This window comes from Diplotaxodon limnothrissa, linkage group LG14 (genome assembly GCF_057381915.1).
Source record: "Diplotaxodon limnothrissa isolate DT_005_m linkage group LG14, D_limnothrissa_male_GT1.1, whole genome shotgun sequence".
Classification (NCBI taxonomy): Eukaryota; Metazoa; Chordata; class Actinopteri; order Cichliformes; family Cichlidae; genus Diplotaxodon; species Diplotaxodon limnothrissa.
Window position 1 is genome coordinate 18,539,139 of NC_140609.1, and position 24,953 is coordinate 18,564,091.

At 40.0% G+C, this 24,953-nt stretch overlaps 1 protein-coding gene across 1 annotated transcript; it reads left to right on the top strand.

Moving 5' to 3' along the window:
• Positions 1 to 3,681: 3,681 nt before the first annotated feature.
• LOC146618702 (beta-galactosidase-1-like protein 2) lies at positions 3,682 to 24,744 on the top strand. Its single transcript, XM_085370634.1, has 19 exons — positions 3,682 to 3,782; positions 6,151 to 6,336; positions 6,477 to 6,545; positions 6,883 to 6,978; positions 8,865 to 8,973; positions 9,527 to 9,619; positions 9,780 to 9,861; positions 11,607 to 11,671; positions 11,900 to 11,984; positions 14,366 to 14,509; positions 15,325 to 15,405; positions 16,964 to 17,070; positions 18,331 to 18,477; positions 18,691 to 18,762; positions 19,113 to 19,191; positions 19,349 to 19,436; positions 21,876 to 21,990; positions 22,681 to 22,797; positions 24,658 to 24,744. Exons 1-19 carry the CDS (start codon positions 3,682 to 3,684, stop codon positions 24,742 to 24,744), a joined length of 1,923 nt encoding a protein of 640 aa, XP_085226760.1.
• Positions 24,745 to 24,953: the final 209 nt, after the last annotated feature.

Below are 24,953 nucleotides of genomic sequence, written 5' to 3' on the forward strand. Positions count from 1 at the left end.
TGATGGGTGGACATTTCTTAGGTGCCTGTGCATGTTGTTTTTGGAGCCGGCTCTATATTATATCCTTTTCTTGCAGACTCTACACTCTGCCTTTGTGTTGTCAATAAGACTGAAATGGTTCCAGACTTTGCTTCTTTTCTTGGTGTTACTCATTTTCTTTACTGTACCTTTCCAGTGTGACGGTGTTGTCTCTTGTTGTTGCTCCCGGCTGCCTTTTTTTCCCTCTCCCTCCTGCTCTTGTTGTTAGTGATGGGTCGTTAGAGCCGGCTCTTTGACGTGAACGACGCGAGCCGGCTCCTTATCGCGAGCCGTCACGTGGTTTTTTTTCTTTTTTCTTTCTCTCAGCCTCTCTCTCTCGCACTTTTTTTCCGCTTCACTCTGCACGCGAGCCTTGTGCTTTACGCTGGGCAGAGGGGGGAGGGGCGGTAGTTACACTCAGTAGCACAGGAACAGAGCCAGAGAGAGAGAAAGAGAGGCAGGGACAACAACATTAGAAAGGTATAGTAATCATCCACAACTATTTTCGGTTGCAGATGATAAAGGATTGAGAAAGTTTATTCATGCAGGTCCATATGACAGAGAATATGCATGTTGTTACACCCCGGCCTAGGCAACCGGGGTGCAACGCAGAAAAACAAAGATAAGGAAAAATAAACCACGAAGGCCCTCCACCAAAATCCCAAAACGAAAATATCCCATGACGAAAGTATTTACAACAGACTATTTATTTATAACAAAACACAAGACGTCAAACTATTTACAACGGGGGGAGATCGCGACCCTGACACACTGAAACACAGGGTTTAAATACATAGAGGGAGCAATCAGGGAATGGACCACAGGAGGGAAACACAGCTGGGGCAAATTAGAACTGACGAGACAGGGCAAAACGTAAACTGAAAACACTAAGATAACACAGACTTTCAAAGTAAAACAGGAAACACATAACAGTCACGCCAAAAGCAACACACCGACAACACCGAAACGTAACATTTCCCCCCACCCAAAAATCAAACATGTAACCCCAAGTGAAATGTTTGATCAAACAAACGAAGGCTGAAGTGAAGGCAGACGAAGCTGATGGAGGCTGGAGCGGTCCCACGGACCCTCCAGCAGACGACGAAGGCTGGGGCGGTCCCACGGATCCTCCAGCGAAGGCGGATGAAGGCTGGAGCGGTCCCACGGACCCTCCAGCGAAGGCAGACGAGCAGCTCACTAGCTGCACACACGGACACGCAGCCCACCAGCTGCACACACGGACACGCAGCCCACCAGCTGCACACACGGACACGCAGCCCACCAGCTGCACACACGGACACGCAGCCCACCAGCTGCAGAAGGCTGGAGCGGTCCCTCGGATCCTCCAGCGAAGGCGGATGAAGGCTGGAGCGGTCCCACGGACCCTCAAGCAGACGACGAAGGCTGAGGCGGTCCCTCGGACCCTCCAGCAGACGACGAAGGCTGAGGCGGTCCCTCGGACCCTCCAGCGGAGGCAGATGAAACTGATGGAGGCTGGAGCGGTCCCACTGACCCTCCAGCAGACGACGAAGGCTGGAGCGGTCCCTCGGACCCTCCAGCGAAGGCGGATGAAGGCTGGAGCGGTCCCACGGACCCTCCAGCGACGACAAAGGCTGGGGCGGTCCCACGGACCCTCCCCCCCGGCGAAGGCGGATGAAGGCAGACGAAGGCTGAAGCGGTCCTCGGACCCTCCAGCGAAGACAGAAGGCCGAAGCTGTCCCTCCTTCGGACCCTCCAGCGATCCCGGACCAGCCCCCATATGTTACACCCCGGCCTAGGCAACCGGGGTGCAACGCAGAAAAACAAAGATAAGGAAAAATAAACCACGAAGGCCCTCCACCAAAATCCCAAAACGAAAATATCCCATGACGAAAGTATTTACAACAGACTATTTATTTATAACAAAACACAAGACGTCAAACTATTTACAACGGGGGGAGATCGCGACCCTGACACACTGAAACACAGGGTTTAAATACATAGAGGGAGCAATCAGGGAATGGACCACAGGAGGGAAACACAGCTGGGGCAAATTAGAACTGACGAGACAGGGCAAAACGTAAACTGAAAACACTAAGATAACACAGACTTTCAAAGTAAAACAGGAAACACATAACAGTCACGCCAAAAGCAACACACCGACAACACCGAAACGTAACAATGTTCTTTTAGTTTTCATATTATAATTTATATTTAATTGTGTTGTGGTTTGCAGTGTTTTGTGTTCTTTTCACTTTAAATTTGTGAAAGGAAAAAGCTGAAAATGTAAATAGTTAAAACTTGAAATGTGAATAGTTGATTTTTGTATTAGATGATTTATTTATTACATTTTATGTGGAGTGAATAAATAAAAGTATATTTATGGTGGCCCCTAGAGACAAAGCACATACAAACTTCAAATCACGTACGAACTCTGAAGCATGTACAAACTCCAAAACACGTAAAAACACGTACAAACTCCAAAACACGTAAAAACTCCAAAACACGTAAAAACACGTACAAACTCCGAAGCACGTAAAAACTCAGAAGCATATAAAAACTCAGAAGCACATAAAAACTCAAAACACGTACAAAAGAACAACAGAAGTGCTCCAGGATGCTGGGCGCAGTGTTGAGCCTTTGTTATCTTGTGGCTACACAAGCCAGCAAGTACCAATGACCGGATTTGGTGTGTGGTAATAACAGGTAAATGAACTTTTTTTTAAATTATTTGAATATATATATGAGTGCCTGTGTATAAATACACAAACAATACACACATGCTTTCAATTGTGTAATTTAAGTGATCTAGTAGCTCTGCTTTGGAAGTTCAGTTCATGCTAGAAATGTGTTTTGGAGTTTGTACGTGTTTTGTCTCTAGGGGCCACCGCATATATTTATATATAAACATATATAAATAAAACCACTTGTTTTTACGTTAGTAATTCCTTTTGTGCATAATTTTATATTATTGTTAATAATAAATTAATTAAAGCAACAAAACAACCTGAAGAGCCGGTTTGGAGCCGAAAGAGCCGGATCTTTTTAGTGATCCGAACCGAAAGAGCCGGTTCTCTAAAAAGAGCCGGAAATCCCATCACTACTTGTTGTGTGCTACTGCTGTTGCAAGTGTAACTACCACCCGCCCCCTCAGCTCAGGGGGGAGGGACGCAAACGCAAGGCTCTGTTTGCCGTCTCTGCTCAGTGCAAACACAAGGGTGACTTGCAGCGTGAAGCAAAAAAAGTGAAAGAGAGGGCAGGAGAAAGAAAAATAAAACCCCACGGCTCGCAACGTTCACTTCAAAGATCCGGCTCTAAGAGCCATTTCGTTCGCGACCGACCCATCACTATTTCATTGGACTTTTCGGACTCGGACGCTCGCTTCTCATGGGAATAAGAAGCTTTATTTTGTAGCGCGATCAGAAAAAATACTTGAATTAACCATAGCGAATTCATTAGTTTTTAATAATTAATTCCGGAAGTACGAATGCTGGCGGTATCATTCAATTCTTCACAGGTTTCACGAAACTACGTTAAGCTAGCAATATCCTTAGTTGAGAAGACTCGTCTGTCAGGCTCCATGCTGGAAGGAGACTCGGAAGACTAAATTGTGGAAATATGGCTTTTAAAAGGCGTTAACACAATAAGGTTCAGCGTGCTGTCATTAATGTATTGTTGATACCAATGGAAAGCTCAGTGATTGGTCTTCGTCTATCCTTGAAGCAACGATATTTTCTTCTACTTTGCGTCGCTGCCGCGGGAATAATTATGTATCGCTTTACAAGGTAAGGCAAACACTGATACAGCGCTGTTTTTACCGGTCACTAACTTTTACTAAGAGTTATGTGCGTGAAGACATCTCGCACACTGATACGTGAAATGTTTACAGTTTGTGATTGTTAAGCTCCACGAATCGTGCTTGGAGCTACTGGTCCGTATTCAACTCAGCTACACAGCGACTGACCAGGGCACCTGTGAACGCGTATCTGGCTCACCTGTTAGACTCTACGTGTCTACGTAACAGCTACTTGTCTTTCACTGGCCCACTTTTCCCACACACATTTTATACTCAAGCCTAGTCCTGGAGAATTAAAAAAACAAAACAAAACGCTGGAGATTTACATTAAAATTATTATTCTTAGACTGTAGTATGTGAAAAAAAACGGATAAGGTAAAACTTGTGTGATGTTATTCAGCTGAAATATATTCAGCTTTTTTCAGTAAGGTTGGGATGCTATGTAAAATGTAAATTAGGCATGTAACTGCTGCTTAGATAACCCTGTAACAGGCCAGTAGAAATAGTAGGTATGAAAAGTGACGATAAGAACATCACAGAGAGGCTAAGTTCACCACTCTCTGAAAGGTTATGAGAGAAAATAGTTTAATAGCTGAAGAATAGCATTTGTCCGTCTAGATTTCCAATACGAGCATGCGGGGATTTCATCATCTGAGCATCACTAAAAGATTAAACACAATAAGGAGAAATAGCTACATGTAAGAGGAAATGCAGATAACCAGTGCTGAATGGACGTGATCTCTGGGCATTCAGGCAACACTGCATAAAAAACTTAACTCAGAAACAGAGAAACACTGTTTATCATTGCATGTGCAAATGGAAGATAAACATGAACAAAAACACCTCCAGAAACCTTAAGATGTCCTCTGGGCCAGAGCTCAATTCAGATGGACTGAGGTGAAAACATGTGCTGACTGTTTAAATTCTTTTTAGATAACATAGACACTTTCCTCTGCAATAAAAAAGAAGAGGTACTGTCCAACTTGTTTGAAACCAGTTTAAAAACAAGCTTTCACAATCTTACACAAACCATAGGTAACCTGCACACTTGCAAAGGCACCGGTAACCAAGTGATAATCTGCCATTCAAATCAACATATTCGTTTGGGAAAGCCTCCACGAGGACAATGCCACATTTTGTCAAGTCAAGTCAAAGTTTATTTATGTAGCCTCTGCTTTTAAGCCTGGATCTAGAAATGTCCTAGAGCAGATGGTTCTAGACCTCAGTGCTCTGTTAGGGTTTTAAAAGTTATGTTAAGTAAAGGCATCAAACCACTGAGACGCTTAAAAACAAGTATAAAATTTTAAACTGGATCCTGAAAGGGACTGCACGCCCGTGTAAAGGACACCAGTACAGGTGTAATGTCATCACATTACATTTTGAACGACTTGAAGATGACGAAATAAGATTAGAGCCAACATATAAAGAGTTACAATAATCGAGACAAGAGGTAATAAACTGGTAAATTACACAATCAAAGTCAGGTGGCGCGAGGTAGGCCTTCACCTGATTGAACGAAGCATGTCTTAACAAAACAGCTAATTAGTTTATCAAATGTTAATGCACAGTCAAGAATCACACCAAGGTTCATTGCAACCAGATGACAGGAAGAGGCTAAGAGTCCAGTGGTGCTGTCTTACCCGTCTAATGCGTTTGGGTTGCCCAAGTAGAATCATTTCTGTTTTGCTTTTGTTCAAATGGAGGAATTTTGTATAATTTTGTATTTGACATTTTGGCCGTATTACAGCAGCATGATTCTGCGGGGAAATATCCACTAAACACATTAAAAATATAACGAATTTAAAAGTATAACAAATTAGCTCTGAAGCAGCTGAAGTTATATAGTAACCAAGACCTTCAAGACCTGCAAAAACTAAATGTTTGCAGACATTTACTAAATTACTAAAAGAAATTATGATGATGTAACACTGATGCAACCCTCCCCTCCTCCCACCCAAACATAGTACAATGTTGCCGTTGTACTATTTTTTAAATTAATATAGGTTTTAAATAGTGTAAAAACAAGGGTGACGCAGTAAAACATGAGAGAACTGGTTCGTGAATCTAGTAGTGATCAGAACTCAAAATCAAACTCAAGATAATCAGCCATAAGCATTTTATTGCAAGCTGACAAAAGACAAAATCTCAGTATTTCAATATAGTGCTTACACTAACCATTGACCCCTAAAGGTGTGGCTTTCCTTTTATGCTCACCACGATAAGATATACAAGCTACCTATTACCTCTGCGCTTCAGTAAGGGAGATTTCCGCGAACTTGCAACAGATTTTAAATATTAGCAGTTTTCCTTTTCTTGTTCAGCGAGTTCTTTCACAGTTTCAAAGTTTTGCCTCTTAGGAACCACCCTGAAACAAGAAGAATGAACTGTGTGGAGGGCCTGAGAGCCAACTCTTCTCAGTTCACTCTGGAGAGAAAACCTTTCCTCATCTTGGGAGGCTCCATTCATTACTTCCGTGTCCCAAGAGCTTACTGGGAGGACCGGCTGCTGAAGATGAAGGCCTGTGGCCTTAATACTCTGACTACGTAAGCTACTACAACTCAAGACTGTCTGAACACATAGCGGAAAATTCATTGCCCATACTTCTGTAAGGAGTTTGCGGCTGAAATAATGCACATAATAATGCACACGTATGCATTTAAAAAAGTTTAATTTCTTTTTTCAGATATGTTCCTTGGAACCTGCACGAGCCAGAGCGGGGGGTCTTCAAGTTTGAGGATCAGCTAGATTTAGAGTAAGGACTGAAGGCAGGGGAAGGCTTTCAGGGAATTCAGAAGATTGCCTGCAGATGGCACTGTTATATTGCTAAAGACTTGAGTTTGCCAGCCTTGAGTGATTTGAGGTTATAAGAAATGTTTTAAATCAATTAGTGAACTTTGTCTGTCAGTGATTGAGTTATTAATTATAATGTCATTGACCTGTTAAATCTGTTTTTTGTTTTCAAAGTACACGATGAAGGTTAAGAAAAATATTTTACAGTGAGAAAATATATTATTCATTTAAATACTTTATTGACTTTTATTCATAATAAATGGCCCCCACTGACAGCTCATTTTACATCCGTTCCTTAGAGCCTACCTACGTCTTGCAGCCAGCTTGGGCCTCTGGGTGATTCTGCGACCAGGGCCTTACATCTGTGCTGAGTGGGACTTAGGGGGACTACCCAGGTAAAGATTTTAGATATGCAATCAAGTGTTACTGTATATTTATACATAATTTGTAAGTGCCTTAAAGCATTAGTTACTCTGGAATCTGATGCGTAAAACAGCTAGTAGATTGCTAAGCAGTTTAACTTGATTACAGTGCTGTGCAAAATCATTTCTTTATATTTTGCCTCCAAGGAAGCAGACTTCCTCGTAATATTTAAAATGATCTTAAACAATAGTTCTCCAGACTTTTAGAAGAGCGTTGAGAATTGTTTTAGATTGACATTCACTAATTTTCACTGCAGTTCTTGTACCTGACCATTTTCAGAGGAATGTTTTTTGTTTAGTTTTTCTGCTTGTTTAAATGATTCAGTTCAATGATTCAAGCGTAAAAATGCCCATAGCTCAATTGATGGACTAGTGTTGTGTTTACTCATAACAAAGAATTTACCAAAGAACCAATTTTAAATTGTATTTTTAGGCACTTTCACAGGCATGGAATAGTATTTCATTGTGAGTTGTTTTACAGGTGATTTCAAAGAACTATTAGCCTCATTAGAAATGGTCTCAGTGGAACAGATGCTGACAGGAAGCCATTCGTTAGGAAGGGAAATGTAGAGAAAAAACCGAGGCTAGCCAAATTGCTCAAGAACTGGACTGAAAATCAGTCGGCAAACAGGTCTGATGGATTGATGAATGCAAGTATGACATTTTTGGTTAAAATGTTATCAATATGTATGAAGGAGGTTGGGAGAGAGGTGCAACAGTGAGTGTCAGCAGTCATCTGCAAAACACAGTGGAGGCTCTGTCATGGTGTAAAGCTGCATTCTTCCAGTAGTAGTGTTGGAGATCTTGACACAAATGAATGAAATTATGCACGGAGAAAAGTACTGTCAGATTTTCATCCACTGTGTAACACCATCTGGACAGTATCTGGTTGCCTGCAGCTTCATTTGTTAGCATGAAAATGATCTCAAACACACTGTTGATCCAGTAAAAGCATAACTTGATGAACAAACACATAGTCGCTGTCAGTCATGGATTGGCCTTCCCTTTAGCCCAGACCTCAATATCTTAACAGAGAACAGAACAACATCTAGAACATCTAAATAAGTGTTTTGGATGTCCTTCAAGAAGCATGAAGAACTACTCCTGAAGACTTTCCTTTTATGTTTGTAGATGTTTAAATTAAATGCTGCAGCCATTTTTCATTTTCCCAACAAAACAAACTCTTGCACAGTACTTTATAACTTCTATTATCAAGTGGTTCCTTTGCAGAGGGCAAAATTTGTTTAGTAAATATAAGAACTGCCTCATTATTAAGTCATCTGAGTTTTTTTTAAGTGTGCAAGGACAAAAATTGCTTGATTTCTTCTGGAAATATTTTTTTTTGTTTATTTTGTTTTGTTTTGTTTGTTTGTAAGACCCACCTTACAGGTTTGCACCTGCAGTACAACAGGGCCTCACATAGGCTTATTAAGAATAAACAGCAATATGCAGTACGCCATGTAAGTTTGCCACTGCTGTTACTCGAATGAAAGTCACTGAGGACTACCAGCAGACTTTTAGAGATATATTGGTGACAGCCATAATTAAATCTGACAGGCACATCTCCCTGAAAGATGAATTGATTTACTTCTGTAATCACGATAGATTCAGACAGATAATCAGATAATTGCTGGCAGGAATAAGGTAGTATTTTTAGAGCAGTATTTTCCTTTTGGGAATGTGAGGTTGAGGTAATTATTTGATAATTGTCAAATCTGAGCGAGAGGGACAGAAAAATGCACTAAAGCATGACTTCCTCTGCTTGACGGTAGCCATTCTTAGGTCAGCTTGGTGCAGCTGTCTTTAAAATCGTAAAGTGAAATCGCATCACAACACTTTGCGCTGTGATTTCTTTTCAGCTGGCTGCTAAGGGATCCCCAGATGAAACTGAGAACAACCTACTCTGGATTCACCGATGCAGCCAACTCCTTTTTTGATGAGGTCATAAAGAAAGTCGTCCCACATCAGGTAGTTTTCTATGAGTTTACTGAAAATGTAGAGGTCCTGACCTTTATAAGTGAAACATGCTTATTAATGTTCCAGTTGCGAGGGGGGCTGAGAAAAATGACTTACGCCAAAGTACTATGGTGTAAGAGAAATAACAAACAGATGTCACATACAAATTTAATAGATTTTCTTTTAAATTCAGTAAGCACACAGTTTAAAAAGCAATCATGACTCCAATGTGATACAGCAATTGTAAGATGATGACACTTTTATAACCTCAATCGCTACATCAATATTTTCATTACAACGTCCTGAAATGCTGTGCAGGGCCCGGCTGCCATTAAGAACGTGGTAAACAGTTTTAGCAAGGCTTACAGTGGTTACCAGACACTCTTGAGTTGCTTATCTTGTGTTCACAGCCTTATTTTTTTTATCAGCTCCGTGCATCACTGAACACTAAAGCTTTCATATCTCAATTTTTTTTTTCCATTTTAACTATGCTGAGGATAGGAACGAGAAAGAACTTGTGTCAAGTCATACTGTATGTCCTAATATATGGCTAATTGCTGCACAGTACTCCAAGGGTGGCCCGATTATAGCAGTTCAAGTGGAGAATGAATATGGCTCCTATGCTACAGATGAAAATTACATGCCCTTCATCAAGGAGGTAAGGAGGTAGTTAATAAAGAACTATCAATAAATAGGTTTGCACTTATTTACTATATATATATATATATATATATATATATATATATTCAAAAATATAATATATAATTTTGGTTTTGTTTAGTTTCCTCTATAATACCCCCACCCTCTGATCTTTACAGGCGCTATTGTCAAGGGGTATCACAGAGCTGCTGCTGACCTCAGACAACAAGGACGGGCTGAAGCTTGGAGGAGTGAAAGGAGGTATTGTCAGATTGGCTGGCAGACAAACAAGCTGCTGTATGCACAAATGGCCAATCAATCACACACACATTCTACAATATGTTGGCTGGCGTGTCTCATTTTTATGCACAACGGCAAAAACGTCTGAAATAAGTGCAGGCCAGTGTTGCACAACTACAATGCAGAACCAAATCTTAGTGTCATACCAGAAATGTTTTTGAATTCACATTAATTAGTAACCATTATGTACTGTTGGTTTTTACTGCAGTGCTAAAGCATTTTGATTGATACTTGGTATTACTGATATATTCCGGTGTGTAGTATTCATATAATTAGAAAGCAGCATCCACCAGGGTATGTTATATTGAACCTTCTTCTGAGAATCACTTAAAGTATTTAAATGTATTTCTAATAATTTTTCAAAAGTACTGTGCAAAAGTCTCAAGCTACCTCTCATTTCTTTCTATTTTGTTAGGAAAATGGGAAAAACAGTTTAAACTATGTGCAAGCATTACTGGAAATACAAAATAAAGGCTAACACAGAGTTTCAGTTTGTGGCCACCTTCTTTTTTCAACACTGACGCTCATAGACTCCCACAGACAAGCTTTTTTGAAGTAGTCTTCAGGAATAATTCTCCAGATTTCTTGAAGGACATTCAAAGCTCTTCTTTGAATGTTGGCTGCCTTTTGTTCTGTTCTCTGTCAAGATGATCTCACACTGCTTCAATAATGTTGAGCTTGCGGCTTTTGGGAGGTTTGTCCATGACTGATAGGGTAATTGTTGTCGTGTAATATGGCAGAGCTCAGCCTTTTCTCCCTGTTTCTCATCCTTGCAAATGGTTTCTTGACAGTCACCCTTTCACTGAGACCATTTCTGATCACGTTTTGGTGAACAGTAGATTGATCCCCTGAGAGGTCAGCTGCATCTCGCAGGTTATGAGCTTTGAAGTGAGACGACTTTCTAAAGGATACTGTTAATCTGCTAAATGGACAGGTTCTTCTATAGCAGTTTTCTACTCTACTCAAGCACTCGGGGAACTTTATGCAACGTGCCTCTTTTACCTATCATACAAACGTTTATTTCCCCCGCTACACCCAAGTGCTTTCTGTCTAACTTTCTATCCAGGAATACTTTGGCATGCAAACTGGAGCAGCCAGGGATCAAACCACTAACCTTCTAATTAATGGATGACGTGCTCTACCGCTGGAGCTACACTCGATTTAAGATTATCTACAGCTGCAGATAATTCACTTGTCCAGTTTCCTCAAAATTGTTTGCTGAGATATGACAAATTCTTGGCTGTTTGTTCTTTGGGAATCACATTGTTAGAGCAGAAATACTGTTTTATGCCTTTCAGACTGTTATCTTTGGCAGTTTTCATAGATTCAGCTAAATAAATTGGAACAAATTATGTGTTTCTACAACAGGCTGCTGGTAACAAATTGCCTAAAGATACAATTTAAAATGTTCTCTTTGCTAAGTATTCTGTTACATGTATACACATCTCCCTTGAGTTAGGTGCCTTTTTTATGCTTGAGTGATTCCAATTAGTGCTAAGTGCTAAGCTCAAGACTTTTGCGCAGTATTGTATGTTCACAGTCTTTTATCAGAACAATTTCCTGCCTTTCCTGTCTTTACCAACTAAAGGATCATTTAGTTTCATTCAGATACTACCAATTCATGGTTGAATGACTAATACCTCTCTGAAGAGTGGTTTAATATTGTGCCTTATTTAACGTAATATGTGTCTTTTTTTTGTTTGCAGCTCTGGAAACCATCAATTTTCAAAAACTGGACCCAGATGAAATCAAGTATCTGGAACAAATACAAGTAAGTCTTTCTTGCCACTAAATTAGTTAAATTCATGTTGATAGATTTTGGAGTTTTCTGATATAATCAGACTCATCACCACACTTAGTTAGCATTGCTCTCTGCAAGAATTAGACAATCCTGGTAAAACAAACTGAAACTGTTTTCTATGAAAGGGATTTGAAAGGTTCAAACTATCAGTTGCTTTACTGGTTGAGTAGTTACACTAAAACATGTTTTCTTTACTAGCCTCAGAAACCTAAAATGGTGATGGAGTACTGGTCTGGCTGGTTTGATCTCTGGGGCGGGCTCCACCATGTTTACACTGCTGAAGGTAAGACGTGCTTTATTTTTACAAATGTAAAAAACATGTTTTCTTTAATAGAAATTCAGGATCCATGATGAGCGTGTGGGGTTCGAATGAGCGTAAGTTAGGATTACTGCAGATGGATTCTTTGTTGTGGGTGAAACTTTTTTTTTTTTTACAGACGGTCGATAGTGGTGGATAATTTGAGGCAAGAGCAAGACAGGTTTGGTGCTGCAAGCTACCACAAAATCAGTGAAAGTAAAACAGGCTGTCTTGAGAGTAAGACAGAGTCACAGTGCCGTAGGGTAAGAGAGGTTTAAGACAAACCTTTTAGCTGAGTATAAAACAGTGTCTATGCCAGAGGAAAGACTGTGTAAGGACAAACTCACTGCCATGGGAGCTGTGTGAGCCTTTCTTCAGGCTGAGTGTAAGACAGTGTCTAACGCCATGTTTCTTCAAAGAAGGCGCTGAGCCCACACAGTGCAGCTGGGGTATACAGCTTAGCATATGGTCATTTCTTACTTGTTTGATGGCTTTGTTAGAGATTTATATAGCTTTAATGCTTGGTTGATTGTAAGCCAAGTATCACAGACCAGAGGCTGTGTACCATGCTCTTAATTGCAGAATTGTTCAAAGATATGCTTCACTGATTTTTATTGAACTGAGGTGGAGGAGTTCCCATCTGTATTTCCTGCAGCCTCACAAAAGATAAACAGATACAAAAACACTGATACAGATCAAGTGTTGTGCACTACATTTCTGTTGGTGGGAAGACATCATCATGGGTTTCCCATAGTGTTGCTATACTGGTTTGTATTTTGTATGAGAAATAACGTGATGCATGTTTCATGCAATATCTGCCTGCTTAAGAGCAAAGGACATTTACTTATTTATTTAATTTTGATTTTATCTTTGTCTTTGCAATTAAAATCTCTTTTCAAATGAGACCTTGCCAAAAATGACAAAATTCCTGTGGAATCTTTTTTATATTTGCAATCTCTGACACTTTTATGTGAAATTATAGCAAACACAGGAAAAGTATAGAAATAGCAATTCACTTATTTAATTTAAATGTAACTTGTACATATTACAATGGTTTATTGTTGCACTTGAATAAAAAAAAATAGAAATAGATTAAATTGCAATGGAGCAAAAGTATATAGTGGCAGAAAAAGTAAATACTAATGGAGTTTTCCTATGTATTTTGGGATAAACAAGTTTGTGCAGTACAGTTTCATAAAGCAATGCAGTTTCTTATTTTCATCATTTCATATCTTATCTTTGTACTGTTTTAAATTAAATAATGGTTTATATTGGTTAAAAAATCATTACATTGTATTATTATTTATATTTTACCCAGGCCTGACTGATATATTAGCTATTTGCTGATATATATACACAAATGTACAGAAATATATATGTGTATACATGTATATATGTGTGTATATGTATATATGTGTATGTATGTTTAACAGGGTTGTATAAAACAGCAAATCTTCATGTCTTTTAATCTAAGAATTCTCTCTTTAACTCTACATTGTACCCCACATATCAGCTGTATAGCATGCTCCATATGCTGCTGTTGTGTGTGTTATTTATAGTCTAATGCACAGTCATGACGTAAATGATAGCACCTATTTCACAATTGTTGAGATTAATGGCAGTCAGACACTATGGCATCATCATCCTGAGTGCTCTTGGAAACATCTTATTTCTTGAAAAGATTGCAGTGCCTCAAGCCTCCTTTTTGCTCTTGTCATTCCTAGCAGCCATCCGCATCTTAACAAAAAAAAAATGCTCTGAAAAGGAAAATGGGGAGAAAGAAAAACCCTCACCACGCAGAAACTGTCACAGCAATGAAATGAACACTGAAATATTCAGAGGGGGATTCATGTCCTTGACAGTTCAGTGCTCTGCAGACTGCAGCACACCCAGCAGTTGGTCACAGTGAGTTCTGCCACCATGAAACCAGCCGAGTCCAGCTCTACTGCTCGCCTAGCCCGATTGTTATTCAAAAAGGCTAACGCCTCTTGATTAGAATCATTAAACTCAGTCCAGTTACACTACTAAAATTCAATTTAAATTCTTAATTACCTTCTTAGCCACGTTCATTACAAAATATATTAAGCTTATTTGTGCAAGAAAATAGGCCATTTTTTGGGTGTGAGCATTGCCCCGTAATAAATTATAGTTTCCTGTAATAGGATTTGTGGTTTGTGTTTCAGTTAAAGTGACACTGAGGGCAATAGGGGTATTAAAACAGCCGCTCTAGCTCATTAAATTCGAGTCTGTGTGGATTTGTTTTCCCCTTTTGTGACTTCAAGTCCTGTTTGTTATTCCCTGCTTCACTCATTGGTCATATGGGAAACTTTCAGCTAAATTAAACCTTATTTTGGTTTTCTCGACAGAAATGATACCTGTGGTGACCGAAATCCTTAAGCTGGACATGTCCATCAACCTTTACATGTTCCACGGGGGGACAAATTTTGGCTTCATGAGTGGGGCCTTTGCTGTTGGACTACCGGCACCTGAACCCATGGTAACAAGCTACGGTATGTGGAACGAATCAGTTTGTCTTTCATGAGCTTCTAAAGCACACTGGCCAGTATTTCCTGACATTTGAATAAACAAACCTCTCTGCTAGAGCTGGAAGGAAAATGAAGTTATACATGGCTGGCTGGTCAGGCTTTAACTTGCCCCTGCTGCAAGGATTCAACACAGGCACATATTCGTAATTAGTGACACTTATCAAAGCCCACGGATTTTGCACAACAATAGGCTAAAATTTGCATGCGTCATGTAGATAATAACTCATTGGAAACATAGTCTCATTCTGTCAGCTTGTTACATTGAAACAAATGGGAGGTTGTTTGGTAGATAAAAAAATATGATAAGGATGTTTGAGACGTCTGTAGATGGTGCTATCTCTACTCAGCAGCATCTGACCTGAAACTTATAAATATGCAGAGCACACAGATGAATTCATTACCTAATAAATGCACGGGAATGTAAATTAAAGATGGTACAATGGGTTTTATATCCTCCTCTAGGGTACTTAACATTGTAATGACCTTGTTCTTCAGAAAGGAGGAGAATTCTAAAAAAAACAAGCTCCACAGTAGGCAAGGCCACCTCTGACCTTCAGCAGCCCCTCATACTTGTGTTTATTTCTCCCAATGCCTTTTTACCTTTTTTGCCTCACAAAGCCTCCATTTTCTGTCAAGATAAAGTGCAATATGTCTCGGCCCGCTGCTGCCTCGAGATGTTTGATAGGGGCGCACAGTGAAAGCATCTGCCACAGTAAGAGGCATCTCTGCCTCCCTCTCTGCCTCCCGAGCCTATGTTCTGATAGCGCATTATCTTTCAGATTACGATGCTCCATTATCCGAGGCTGGGGATTACACCAACAAGTACCATCTTCTGAGGAATTTATTCAGCCACTACCACAGTGAGTGTTGTGCGTTGCTGGCGAGACGGGCTCCCAGATCTTCTATCGCTCCTTCTTCCCCTCCTTTTTCTTCCATCGCCCTCTTTAGTAAATTCTCCTTGTAGAACCTGTTCTCTGTTGGCTAAAGCAGGATCACTTTGCATATGATTACAAGCATGGATTACAGATATGTTTTTGTGTGTGTGTCTGAGGGTTTGTGCATGTGTGGCAGAAATGTGTCCAAGTCAATGACCCTCAATTACTGCTCATCTTCAAAATTACATCCTCGGCCTTCTGTCACGTTTATTGGTTAGGCAGTTTTCCCTCTTTGTAAAACAAGGGTTTTGCGGTCGGGTGCAGGAGTCTCAAGTGTTCTGTGGCTATGGCTAGCTTTCGGCAATCTGGGATTGAATTCAGCACAACAAGCTAATAATTTGCTCAACACCGTGGTGATTGAAGATAGTTTGAAAGGCTGCCTGTGCGTGATTCATCCTTATGGTTTGTAGTCTGCTGAGCATGAGCAATGGCCCGGATATGAGAGTCTGAAACTGCTCTGTGTTCTTCTCGGCAGCTGCGAACACATGACCTAATTCCTTAATTAGATCAACTTGATATGTTTTTATTGTTTGGTTGTCATCATGTACGTTGTGTCAGAGCTGTGTCTTTTTCCTGGAGTGTTTTTTTATTTTTATTTTTTAGATTTACCTTTGACTGCCCGAACTCTGTCAAGGTTCATGGCTCTTAAAACAAGCCTATGATTTTATATTCTTTGGGCATTTCGTATTATTTCGCTGCTATAAACAACAGAACACACTTACAGAACGGTACATTAAATCACTTAAATTATTGAATTTAAGGCAGGCCTTAAGTCTGTAGTTAGTGTCTGTATGTGTTCTTAGTCATCTTATGTTAGATTTGATCCACCGCTGAGGCAGTGAGAGAGATATCTAGAGGAAAGGTGTTGGCTATTCCAGCTGTTACCACTTGGCCATGTGAAACTTCTTCCACTGTGTGCTTTAACACCTTTAAAAGCTGTTAGAGGGCATGGGCAACCACTGCTAATCGTTGTAAAGAGACTGTAAACTGGAATGCAAACTGGATGCTGCTGAGGACTTTTTGTGGCTCATCCAAGGAGGCTCAAACAGTTTTTCAGGGACAGCATCTAAAGGCTGGAGAATGAAAGTCTTGTACGAGGTCGTGGTTTAATAATCTAGGAGGATGTCCAGCAACCTTTTCTCTATTTCAGTGTATCATTCACATGCCAGATGTAACAGATCTTCTTTGTATTTGCAGCAAGTATTCAAAATTGTTCTTAATAGCTGACAAACTAAAGGAAGAAGCTGAATCCTTGACCACTACAGTGAGAGGGTCCACATATTTGTTAATTTCTTAAGAGAGACTTGAATTTCATTCGTCGCCCGTCTGTATAGAACATGTCCAGATAATTCTGACAGGCAGGCAAACTCCTTTTATAATTACAAAAGCTCCCTAAAGAATAAAGCTCCTTGTGGTGAATAGAGGATAAGGACAGAGAGCCAAACTGCAGGCTATGCTTATTTTTCCCACCTTGTTTTCACAGCTCAGCCTCTCCCTGAACTGCCCCCTGTTCATGAGCGGAGAGCATACCAGCCCGCTGTCATCCAGCAGCACATCTCTCTGTGGGACAGTCTGCGCTTCACTGACAAGGTAAGCTACAGCCGCAGTGCGAGTGCCAAAATATGGGGAACGCATTAATAAACAATAACAGCGTCTCACGAAGCAACGCTCATCTGCACGGTGTAGCAAAGCTGCAAGGTTGTTTACAGAGAGAATACATAAGAAATTCAACCAAGCTCACAGACAATTTACTGTTAGCCTTTGGTTGTTACCTTTGTTAACTTTTGTAGCCACTTTTCTGGCTTTTCTAACTCCTAATGATAATAATAAAAAGATAAATGATAAGGAACTTTAGCTATAGTTTGTCAAATTAATCATCTGTGCTCTTTGGGGTTTGTTTATATGCATCTTTAGTTGAGCATTTTTTTGTGTCTCATTTTTTAAATGATCCAAAAACAAAGCATTATCACACAAGGCACGTGTCCCGGCTAATTTTAAATGATTCTGGTGAATTGCTATTGTGAGAAGTCTGAACGAGAAAATGAACAACAGCGCTCGGAGCAAGACATTTTCTCCTAACTACACCGGCGGCCTGCTCAGGGAGCAGCAGAAATCAGCCGTGTGCAGCTTCATGACTGTAGAGATTGTTGTGGAAATAAAAGCCCGAATGCGACACACACGCACAAAAAAACAAATGTCCCTTTGCTAAAGAGGAGGAAGAAGAAAACAATTAAGGTTAAACACCAACCAACCTTTTAAGGTGGTGTTGTCATTTCTGCTTATTTTCATGTCTACCAGTCTAATTTAGCCATTTACGCCTCGTTCTTCAATGGCATTTATATTCAGAGCAGATGTAGCAGGTCTGGCAGTTGCTTACAACATTAATTATTCACTCCCCATCGCAATAATTTGCTTTCCTGTGAGACGGCAATTACTGTGCCCCTGTCCAGCCGCACACCCTTGTTTAAAAAGCATGTTTTCTCTCCAGCCGCTCCAGAGCTGCTGAGTGGGTTGTCTGAGCTTGATATTGTATCTGTGCATTTGGAGGTATGTGGTTAATCGTGTCATAGCAGGGAGTGGTTATTGTCTCGTGAAAGGTAGATAATGCGCCTCCCAAGGGTAGGAGATTGTTGCCGAATAAAAGAGCAGCAGATAGGAAAGCGCCAATGTTAATGGTAAACACTAACATCAGGTCATATTGCAAGTGGAAGACTTATCACATCTGTATTGAGAGAGGTTATCTTGTATTTTATTCATTCATATTTTTAAAAATCCGAATTTCACACACAAACTGTATATATATGTATTTATGCTGTGTGTTAAAATACCTGTCTTATGCATATCTTGTAGCCTTTCAAGTCGGAGAGGCCGGTGAACATGGAGAATCTCCCCGTGAACAATAACAATGGTCAGTCATATGGCTACACGCTCTATGAGACCACCATCACCAGTGGCGGAGCTCTCAAGTCGCAGAACAATGTCAGAGACAGAGCTCTGGTAAGGACAGGAAGACAGACACACACACAGTCCATCCACAGTCTTTGTGACAACATTTGGACCTAGAAAGCTGCGATTTCCTGATCAGCGTACTTGTGGATTACAAGTCAAGGCTGCGACCATTTGGTCTGGTATTAGTGGGCAGTTCTCAGGAAAGATTGAATGCAGTGAAAGACAAAAACATCTATGTTCAACTTTCCTTCTTTTCCCCAGGTTTTTGTGGATAAACATTTTGTAGGCGTTTTGGACTATACGGTGCAAGAACTTGCTGTACCTGATGGGAAGGTAACTTTTGAGTCTGTCTGTCCTTCTCTGTGAAAATGTGACACAGTTGGCTGTTTGAAAAGAATAAAGTTGTAAATATTTAACAGAATGCAGCATCTGAAAGCTTCAGGGGATGCTGCTGGGTGTTTTTTTTGGCAGCTGGGTCCCAGTATTAAGCCAACAGCAAATTTTCAAACAACTGTTTATCCTAACAAATGAGAAAGTCACCTTGAGCCTTACAGAAAACAGTAGACACACATCAGCCTTGATGAGTTGCTAAAATCAAAACAACTGAATGGATTTTTTTGTGTGCTAATGCTGCTGTTCTTCTATTAATGCCCCTTAATGTTTTATGTATTTTCCCACTGAAGGGAAAAAGAACTCTGGGCTTACTGGTGGAGAACTGTGGAAGAGTGAATTATGGAAAAACCCTGGATGAACAGCGCAAAGGTGCAAGCAGTTTAACAAACAGATGGCTCTGCAGACATTCCAGTCAGACGAGTCTTGCCTTGAAATCTTTTCCTTTTATTTGAGACCCTTAGAGAAACTCATTAACATTGTTTTAAGATCCATAAAGAAACTGAAGCAGCTTTGACTCACCTTTCAGGTCTTGTTGGCGATATTCTGCTAAACGAGCACACCCTCCGAGACTTCAATATTCACAGTCTGGATATGAAGCCTGCCTTTGTAAACAGGTTTGTATGTGTCAGTTATTATTCAGTTTCCCCACCAACGTTTGTGTTTCCCCGTCTTTAAACTTGCCTTTTCTTATCCAATCCATTTAGTAATAATCCTGCTTATCACCATCCTGATAGTGGGGAGATGATGCCAGAATGCAAAACAAAAAAACCATCAAAAACATCTTCAGTTAAAAGCATTAAGGGCCAGATTTACTAAATGGGGCAAAAATAAAGTGTGAGCATAATCCCCAAATAACGCTGACAGGCGGGGTTAGTTTTACAAGTGATGTACAAAAGTTGTGCTGTTTTCTAAACACAGTCACTTGATTTCAATAAGACATGTTAAATCTGCCAATAACTGCAAGGGATGGGTTTGAGAGATGGATTTGTTTAGTAAAAACAACAGGTTTGCAGACTTAATGGCACACTGAGCACTGTGAAAACTACTTGCACTTTCCATGGTCCTGAAATGATAAGTTCAAAATTCTACGGTTAAATTGTAGGGTTCAAAGTCAACATTGTCATCCCTCTGTTCTCGCCGTTCTGCCGTACTTTCCTGTTGGAACCAGTTGCAGGTTGTGAGATAGCACTCGCAATATGTTGAAAAGAATCTGCTGGCAAAAACTGGAAGTTTGGTTGTCACTGGTATCTTGTGACTCCTTCAGGTTGGAGGTTCCAGGTCATCTCTGAGTTCATTGAGCAAACTTTGTAAATGATATGTTTTTAATCACATCTTTGTCCGATGTTCCAAATAAATTGGCACGAGTGGAGAAGCGTCTCTCTCTTCTAGCACGGACCCTTACACCTCTGAGGTGGCTCCTAAGTGCAGCAATAATTGGCACCATTTCAGGACCAAAGAATAAGACATTCTTTTTTTGGAGTTAAGTATCGCCACGCTTTGCAGTAAATTGTGTTTAGGAAATGTTAGTAAATATATTTGCACACTTGATTTCAATATTTCCCTCCCTAGATTTTGCACACCGAGAAAAGAACTGGCAGAAATGCATAACCAAGAGGGTCAGTCACAAAAATGAGTTCCCACCTCACTCTGCTCTCTTTAAACATCAACTGTACTTTTTAATACTTTAACCCAATATGTGGTGGTCCAATGAGTTAGTAGCACTTAGTGGCTCTAAAGGCAAGTCAATATATAAAATGCCAATTCCATGCCCAAGGACAACCATGTCATAGATAAGTGTTGAACACACAACAAAATGTCATTAAAAACATACAGTACTATGTAAAAGTCTTGCACCAACCCTGATTTCTTTATATTTTGTTAGAAGTTTGTTAGAAGCTTAAAAGTCAATATTTGGTATGACTACCTTTATTCTTTGACACAGCCTGAACTCTCTTAGACAAGTTTTTCTATAGATTCTTTAAGTAGTCTTCAAAAATAGTTCTCCAGGCTTCTTGCATAAGCATAAGCTTTATCTGGATAAATTAGCAGACCTGCTGAATGAGCATAAATATGTTCTGTTAAAGAATAAACTGAGCTGGGTGATAATTTATCCCCTTCATACCTGTGTCCTGAGTGTCCTTCCTTTTCATCCTAGGTCTTACAAGAGCTCCAAAACATCAAAATTACTGCAAAGACAAAGAGGCACTGAGGGTAGAAATGGACTAGCATGGATAAACAGAGCAGGCATTGAATACTGCAGTATGTTTGCTGTTTTTCTGGAAATGTTCTTTGAGGCTTTTACCTTCAAGGGCAGGCCACACAAATGCAAGAACTGAACATAGCTCTGCAGTGGAAACTGATCTGTGTTATTTTCAGAGAGTTCAGCTTGCAGTTTTTTGATGCTATGACCTACCTACCTTGAATGTGCCATCAATGCCATTATGGTCATCGGGTCTGGTGGTTTCTATACATGGAAGCACAACACTACAGTCAAACATTAAAAGGCAGGAGGTGGCACTCTGCATGGACCAAATGCTTTTCCCTCATGATTGCATTATTAGAATCCCCTCTCATATTGCCATATTTGTGCTCCACATTTGTACCCCACACTGCAATTTATTTATTTAGTTTTTCTCATTGCTAATGAACACTAGGGTTACTCTGTCAGCCTGTTAGAGGTCTTTATTTTTTCCTAGTAACATTTTAATTGCAAATCTAGTGTATTTCTCGCTGTATAGCTTCAAAATAAAATTTCTTACCTCAGCACCGCGCTGAAAATGTCAAGTCCTAAAGCATTGTACCAATGAAAGCTGCAGATTCCTACCCGGAGAAGAAATTCTGGTCTTATATCACTGTAACCTTTTGAATTCACTTACTTGTTAAAAAAGTGAAGTGTGTAAATACATCTGCATATTCCACTGCTAGCAAAATAAATGTTGTATGAAGGACGTGATATGCTGCTGGCGGACAAACAGGCCTGCTAAAAGTGATTTTTTTTAAGTCAGATTTATATCACATAACTCACATTTGTACTTTTTATTCATTCTTCACAGACTGGAGAGTGCAGGTCACTGGATGTCCATGCGCCATCAGCCCTCCTTCCCAGGGTTTTTCCACAGCAGACTCTATGTGAACGGCTCACCTCAAGACACCTTCATCAAACTCCCTGTGAGTGATTCAGTTGATTTCACCATTGTACAAAATGGGAAAACATCATTAGAAATGATATCCTCACTAACTTCACAGATTTGAGTGGTGTTTGTTTTTTTTTTGACACAAATTCAAATTTAAAAGTATTTTTTCTTGATGTTTATTTTGCATGAATTTCGAGTTTTGATTCTTCTAGATGACAGAAACACAGAAGTTTCACATAAACAATCTAAAGCTGTCGTCACCGTGTTATCAGGGGGATCTCTCCTCTAATCTGTTACGAATTCTGACATCAAGCTAGAAATTCAGTTTAGAGCAGACATCTGTTAGGAGATCAGCTTTTCACTGAATTTCATTTTGGGGAGTGATAATCGACTTTGACTTTTGGTTTTCTAATTACTGTCATGAATGTTGATTTAATGAATTAGTCTTTATTTCATAGTTAATACACATCTGTAAAACATGCTCAGATAAATGGCTTGATTGCATGCTGACTCGTTTATAATTCAGTGGGCAAATTTACACAATGATATTATTCTTTCGCTCTGCTAGTGAGATCGGACAATTTCTAAAGAGGTTTTTAGGAGAAAAGGATGTTCAGTAAGGCATGAGTAAGTCCACCTACTATTGGTAGTCGGGAACATGTTTTTTTCTTTTAATATTTTAATATCGTTACGCACTGTAATGGGGAACTGGTTGTGTTCACAGGGTTGGAGCAAAGGTGTTGTGTTCATCAATGGCAAGAATCTGGGACGTTACTGGTCCACTGGTCCTCAGCAAACTCTCTATGTCCCAGGACCCTGGCTTCACAGGGGTGACAACCAGGTACTGTGTCTTCTCCAGAAACACATGTGCTTACCGTTTAGAAAATCTGTTTAAAGTCTGTTTTACACACTTTAGCTAGAGTCAAGAGACCTAGTGAAGACGACCTGGTGCAGTTGAAACTGAGTCAGAATGAGGGAAAAAGGTGATTTAAGTGACTTCATGGTTGTTGGTGCCAGACAGGCTGATCTGAATTTTTATCAGAAACCGCTTACACTGTGATCTTTCCACACAAACATCTGTAGGGTTTACAGCGAATGGTCTGAAAATAAGATCAATTATACAGTGAGCAGTAGTTTTCTTTTCTGATGCAGGACATCAGAGGACATCAGAGGAGAATCGCTAAACTCGAATAACCACTCATAACAATCGAGGCGTGCAGAAGAGCATCTCTGAAAGGACAGTTCATCATTTATTGAAGCTGATCGGTTAAAGCACCAAATGACCACACCGGCTCCCACTCTTGTTAGCTGAGAGCAAGAAACAAGGGCTACAGTTTGTACAGATGCAACAAAATTGAAAAATAGAAGAAGATTAGAAAAATGTTTTCTGCTCTGCCAAGTCCTGGTTTCTGCCACAGCATTCATGGCAGGGTCAGAACTTTAAGACTCACTGTCTTGTATCAGTGGTGGTATCAATTTGCTGGTGGTGGCGTCATGGTGTGGGGGATATTTTTACAGTGAGCATTGTTTAAATGCCACAGCCCTACCTGAGTATTGTTGCCATCCTATTATTACCACAGTGAACCCATCCTTTGGTGCCTGCTTCCAACAGGATTACACACCATCTCAAAAAACTCAGGTAATCTCAGACTGGTTTCTTTAATGTGACAATGAGTTTATTGTTCTCAACTGGGCTCCACGGTAACCAGATCTTAGTCCAGTAGAGCATCTTTGGGATGTGTTTATTGACATCATGAAGATTTAGCTGGCAAATCTGCAGCACATCATCCTATCATGTCAGCATGGACCAACATCAATCAGGAATGTTTCCATCACTATCTTGAATCTGTGCCATGAATAATTCAGGCCGTTTTGAAGGCAAAGGGGGTCCAACCTGATACTAGCAAGTCGTCCATAACATAGTGGCCAGTGAATGTGTGCGTACAAAACTATCTGTGTATTTATTTAGTTCTATGCAGATTTTTTCCCTTCTCTACAACATTTTTTAGATTTTTCTCCACTATTTATAATATAATATAATATAATATAATATAATATAATATAATATAATATAATATAATATGCACATGCTATTTTATATGAGCTCCACTAATATGACAAAACATATTGGCGGTCATACGCTGCAGTTTTCAGTCATCTGTTTTGTTCAACTCTGCAACTTTATTTCTGCTCTTTCTCCCTGTTTTCTCCTCTCTTAGTGTGCGTATGTTGACATTAGTTCTTAACCCTTGTATGGTGTTCGGGTCTGTGAGACCCGTGTTCAGTTTTTTTCAAAAGAAAAATTAAACAATTAATTATTTTTTCACGTGTAAATGTGTTGTGTCTTTCCACTCACTCCACTTGATTATAACTGATTTATTTATAACATTTTATATAAAAGAAAAACGAGAAGCACATTAATTCATAAATGTGATCTAACAAAGGTAAAGGGAAAAAATTAACCATGTTTGCTGTTCATATGTCTTGTAATTGGGATGAAGTAAACATCTGTTGAGTAATTTAACATAAAATTGTTTGATAGTGTTAATTTGGAAAGCCAAAACTCTAGCGGGTCCACCAGACCCATGAACACTGGCTGAGTAACAAAAATACGAACACCACACAAGGGTTAAACACCCACACTTACTGTACTTTCATGACCTCAAATAAGCCGGTATGCAATGTTTTTGACTTGTCATAGGTCATAGTGTTTGAAGAGCAGGAAACCGATGGTAAGATCCAGTTCGCCAGCAGCCCAGACTATGGCATGACTATTGATGTCCAGTGAGGAGAACAAGAGGGAAGGGTGGATTAAGAGAGGAAGAGGGAGGAGGATGGGAGGATAGCGTGGGAGGACACGACCGCTGTAAGCTGCACTGACGCCTTTCTGCAACTCAAAAACACTCAAGACTGACACGTCAGTGAGCACGACATCAGCAATGCAGCTGTGTAACCAACTTCCTCACAGCAGTTCCTCATTACTGTGTGTTTGCAGCT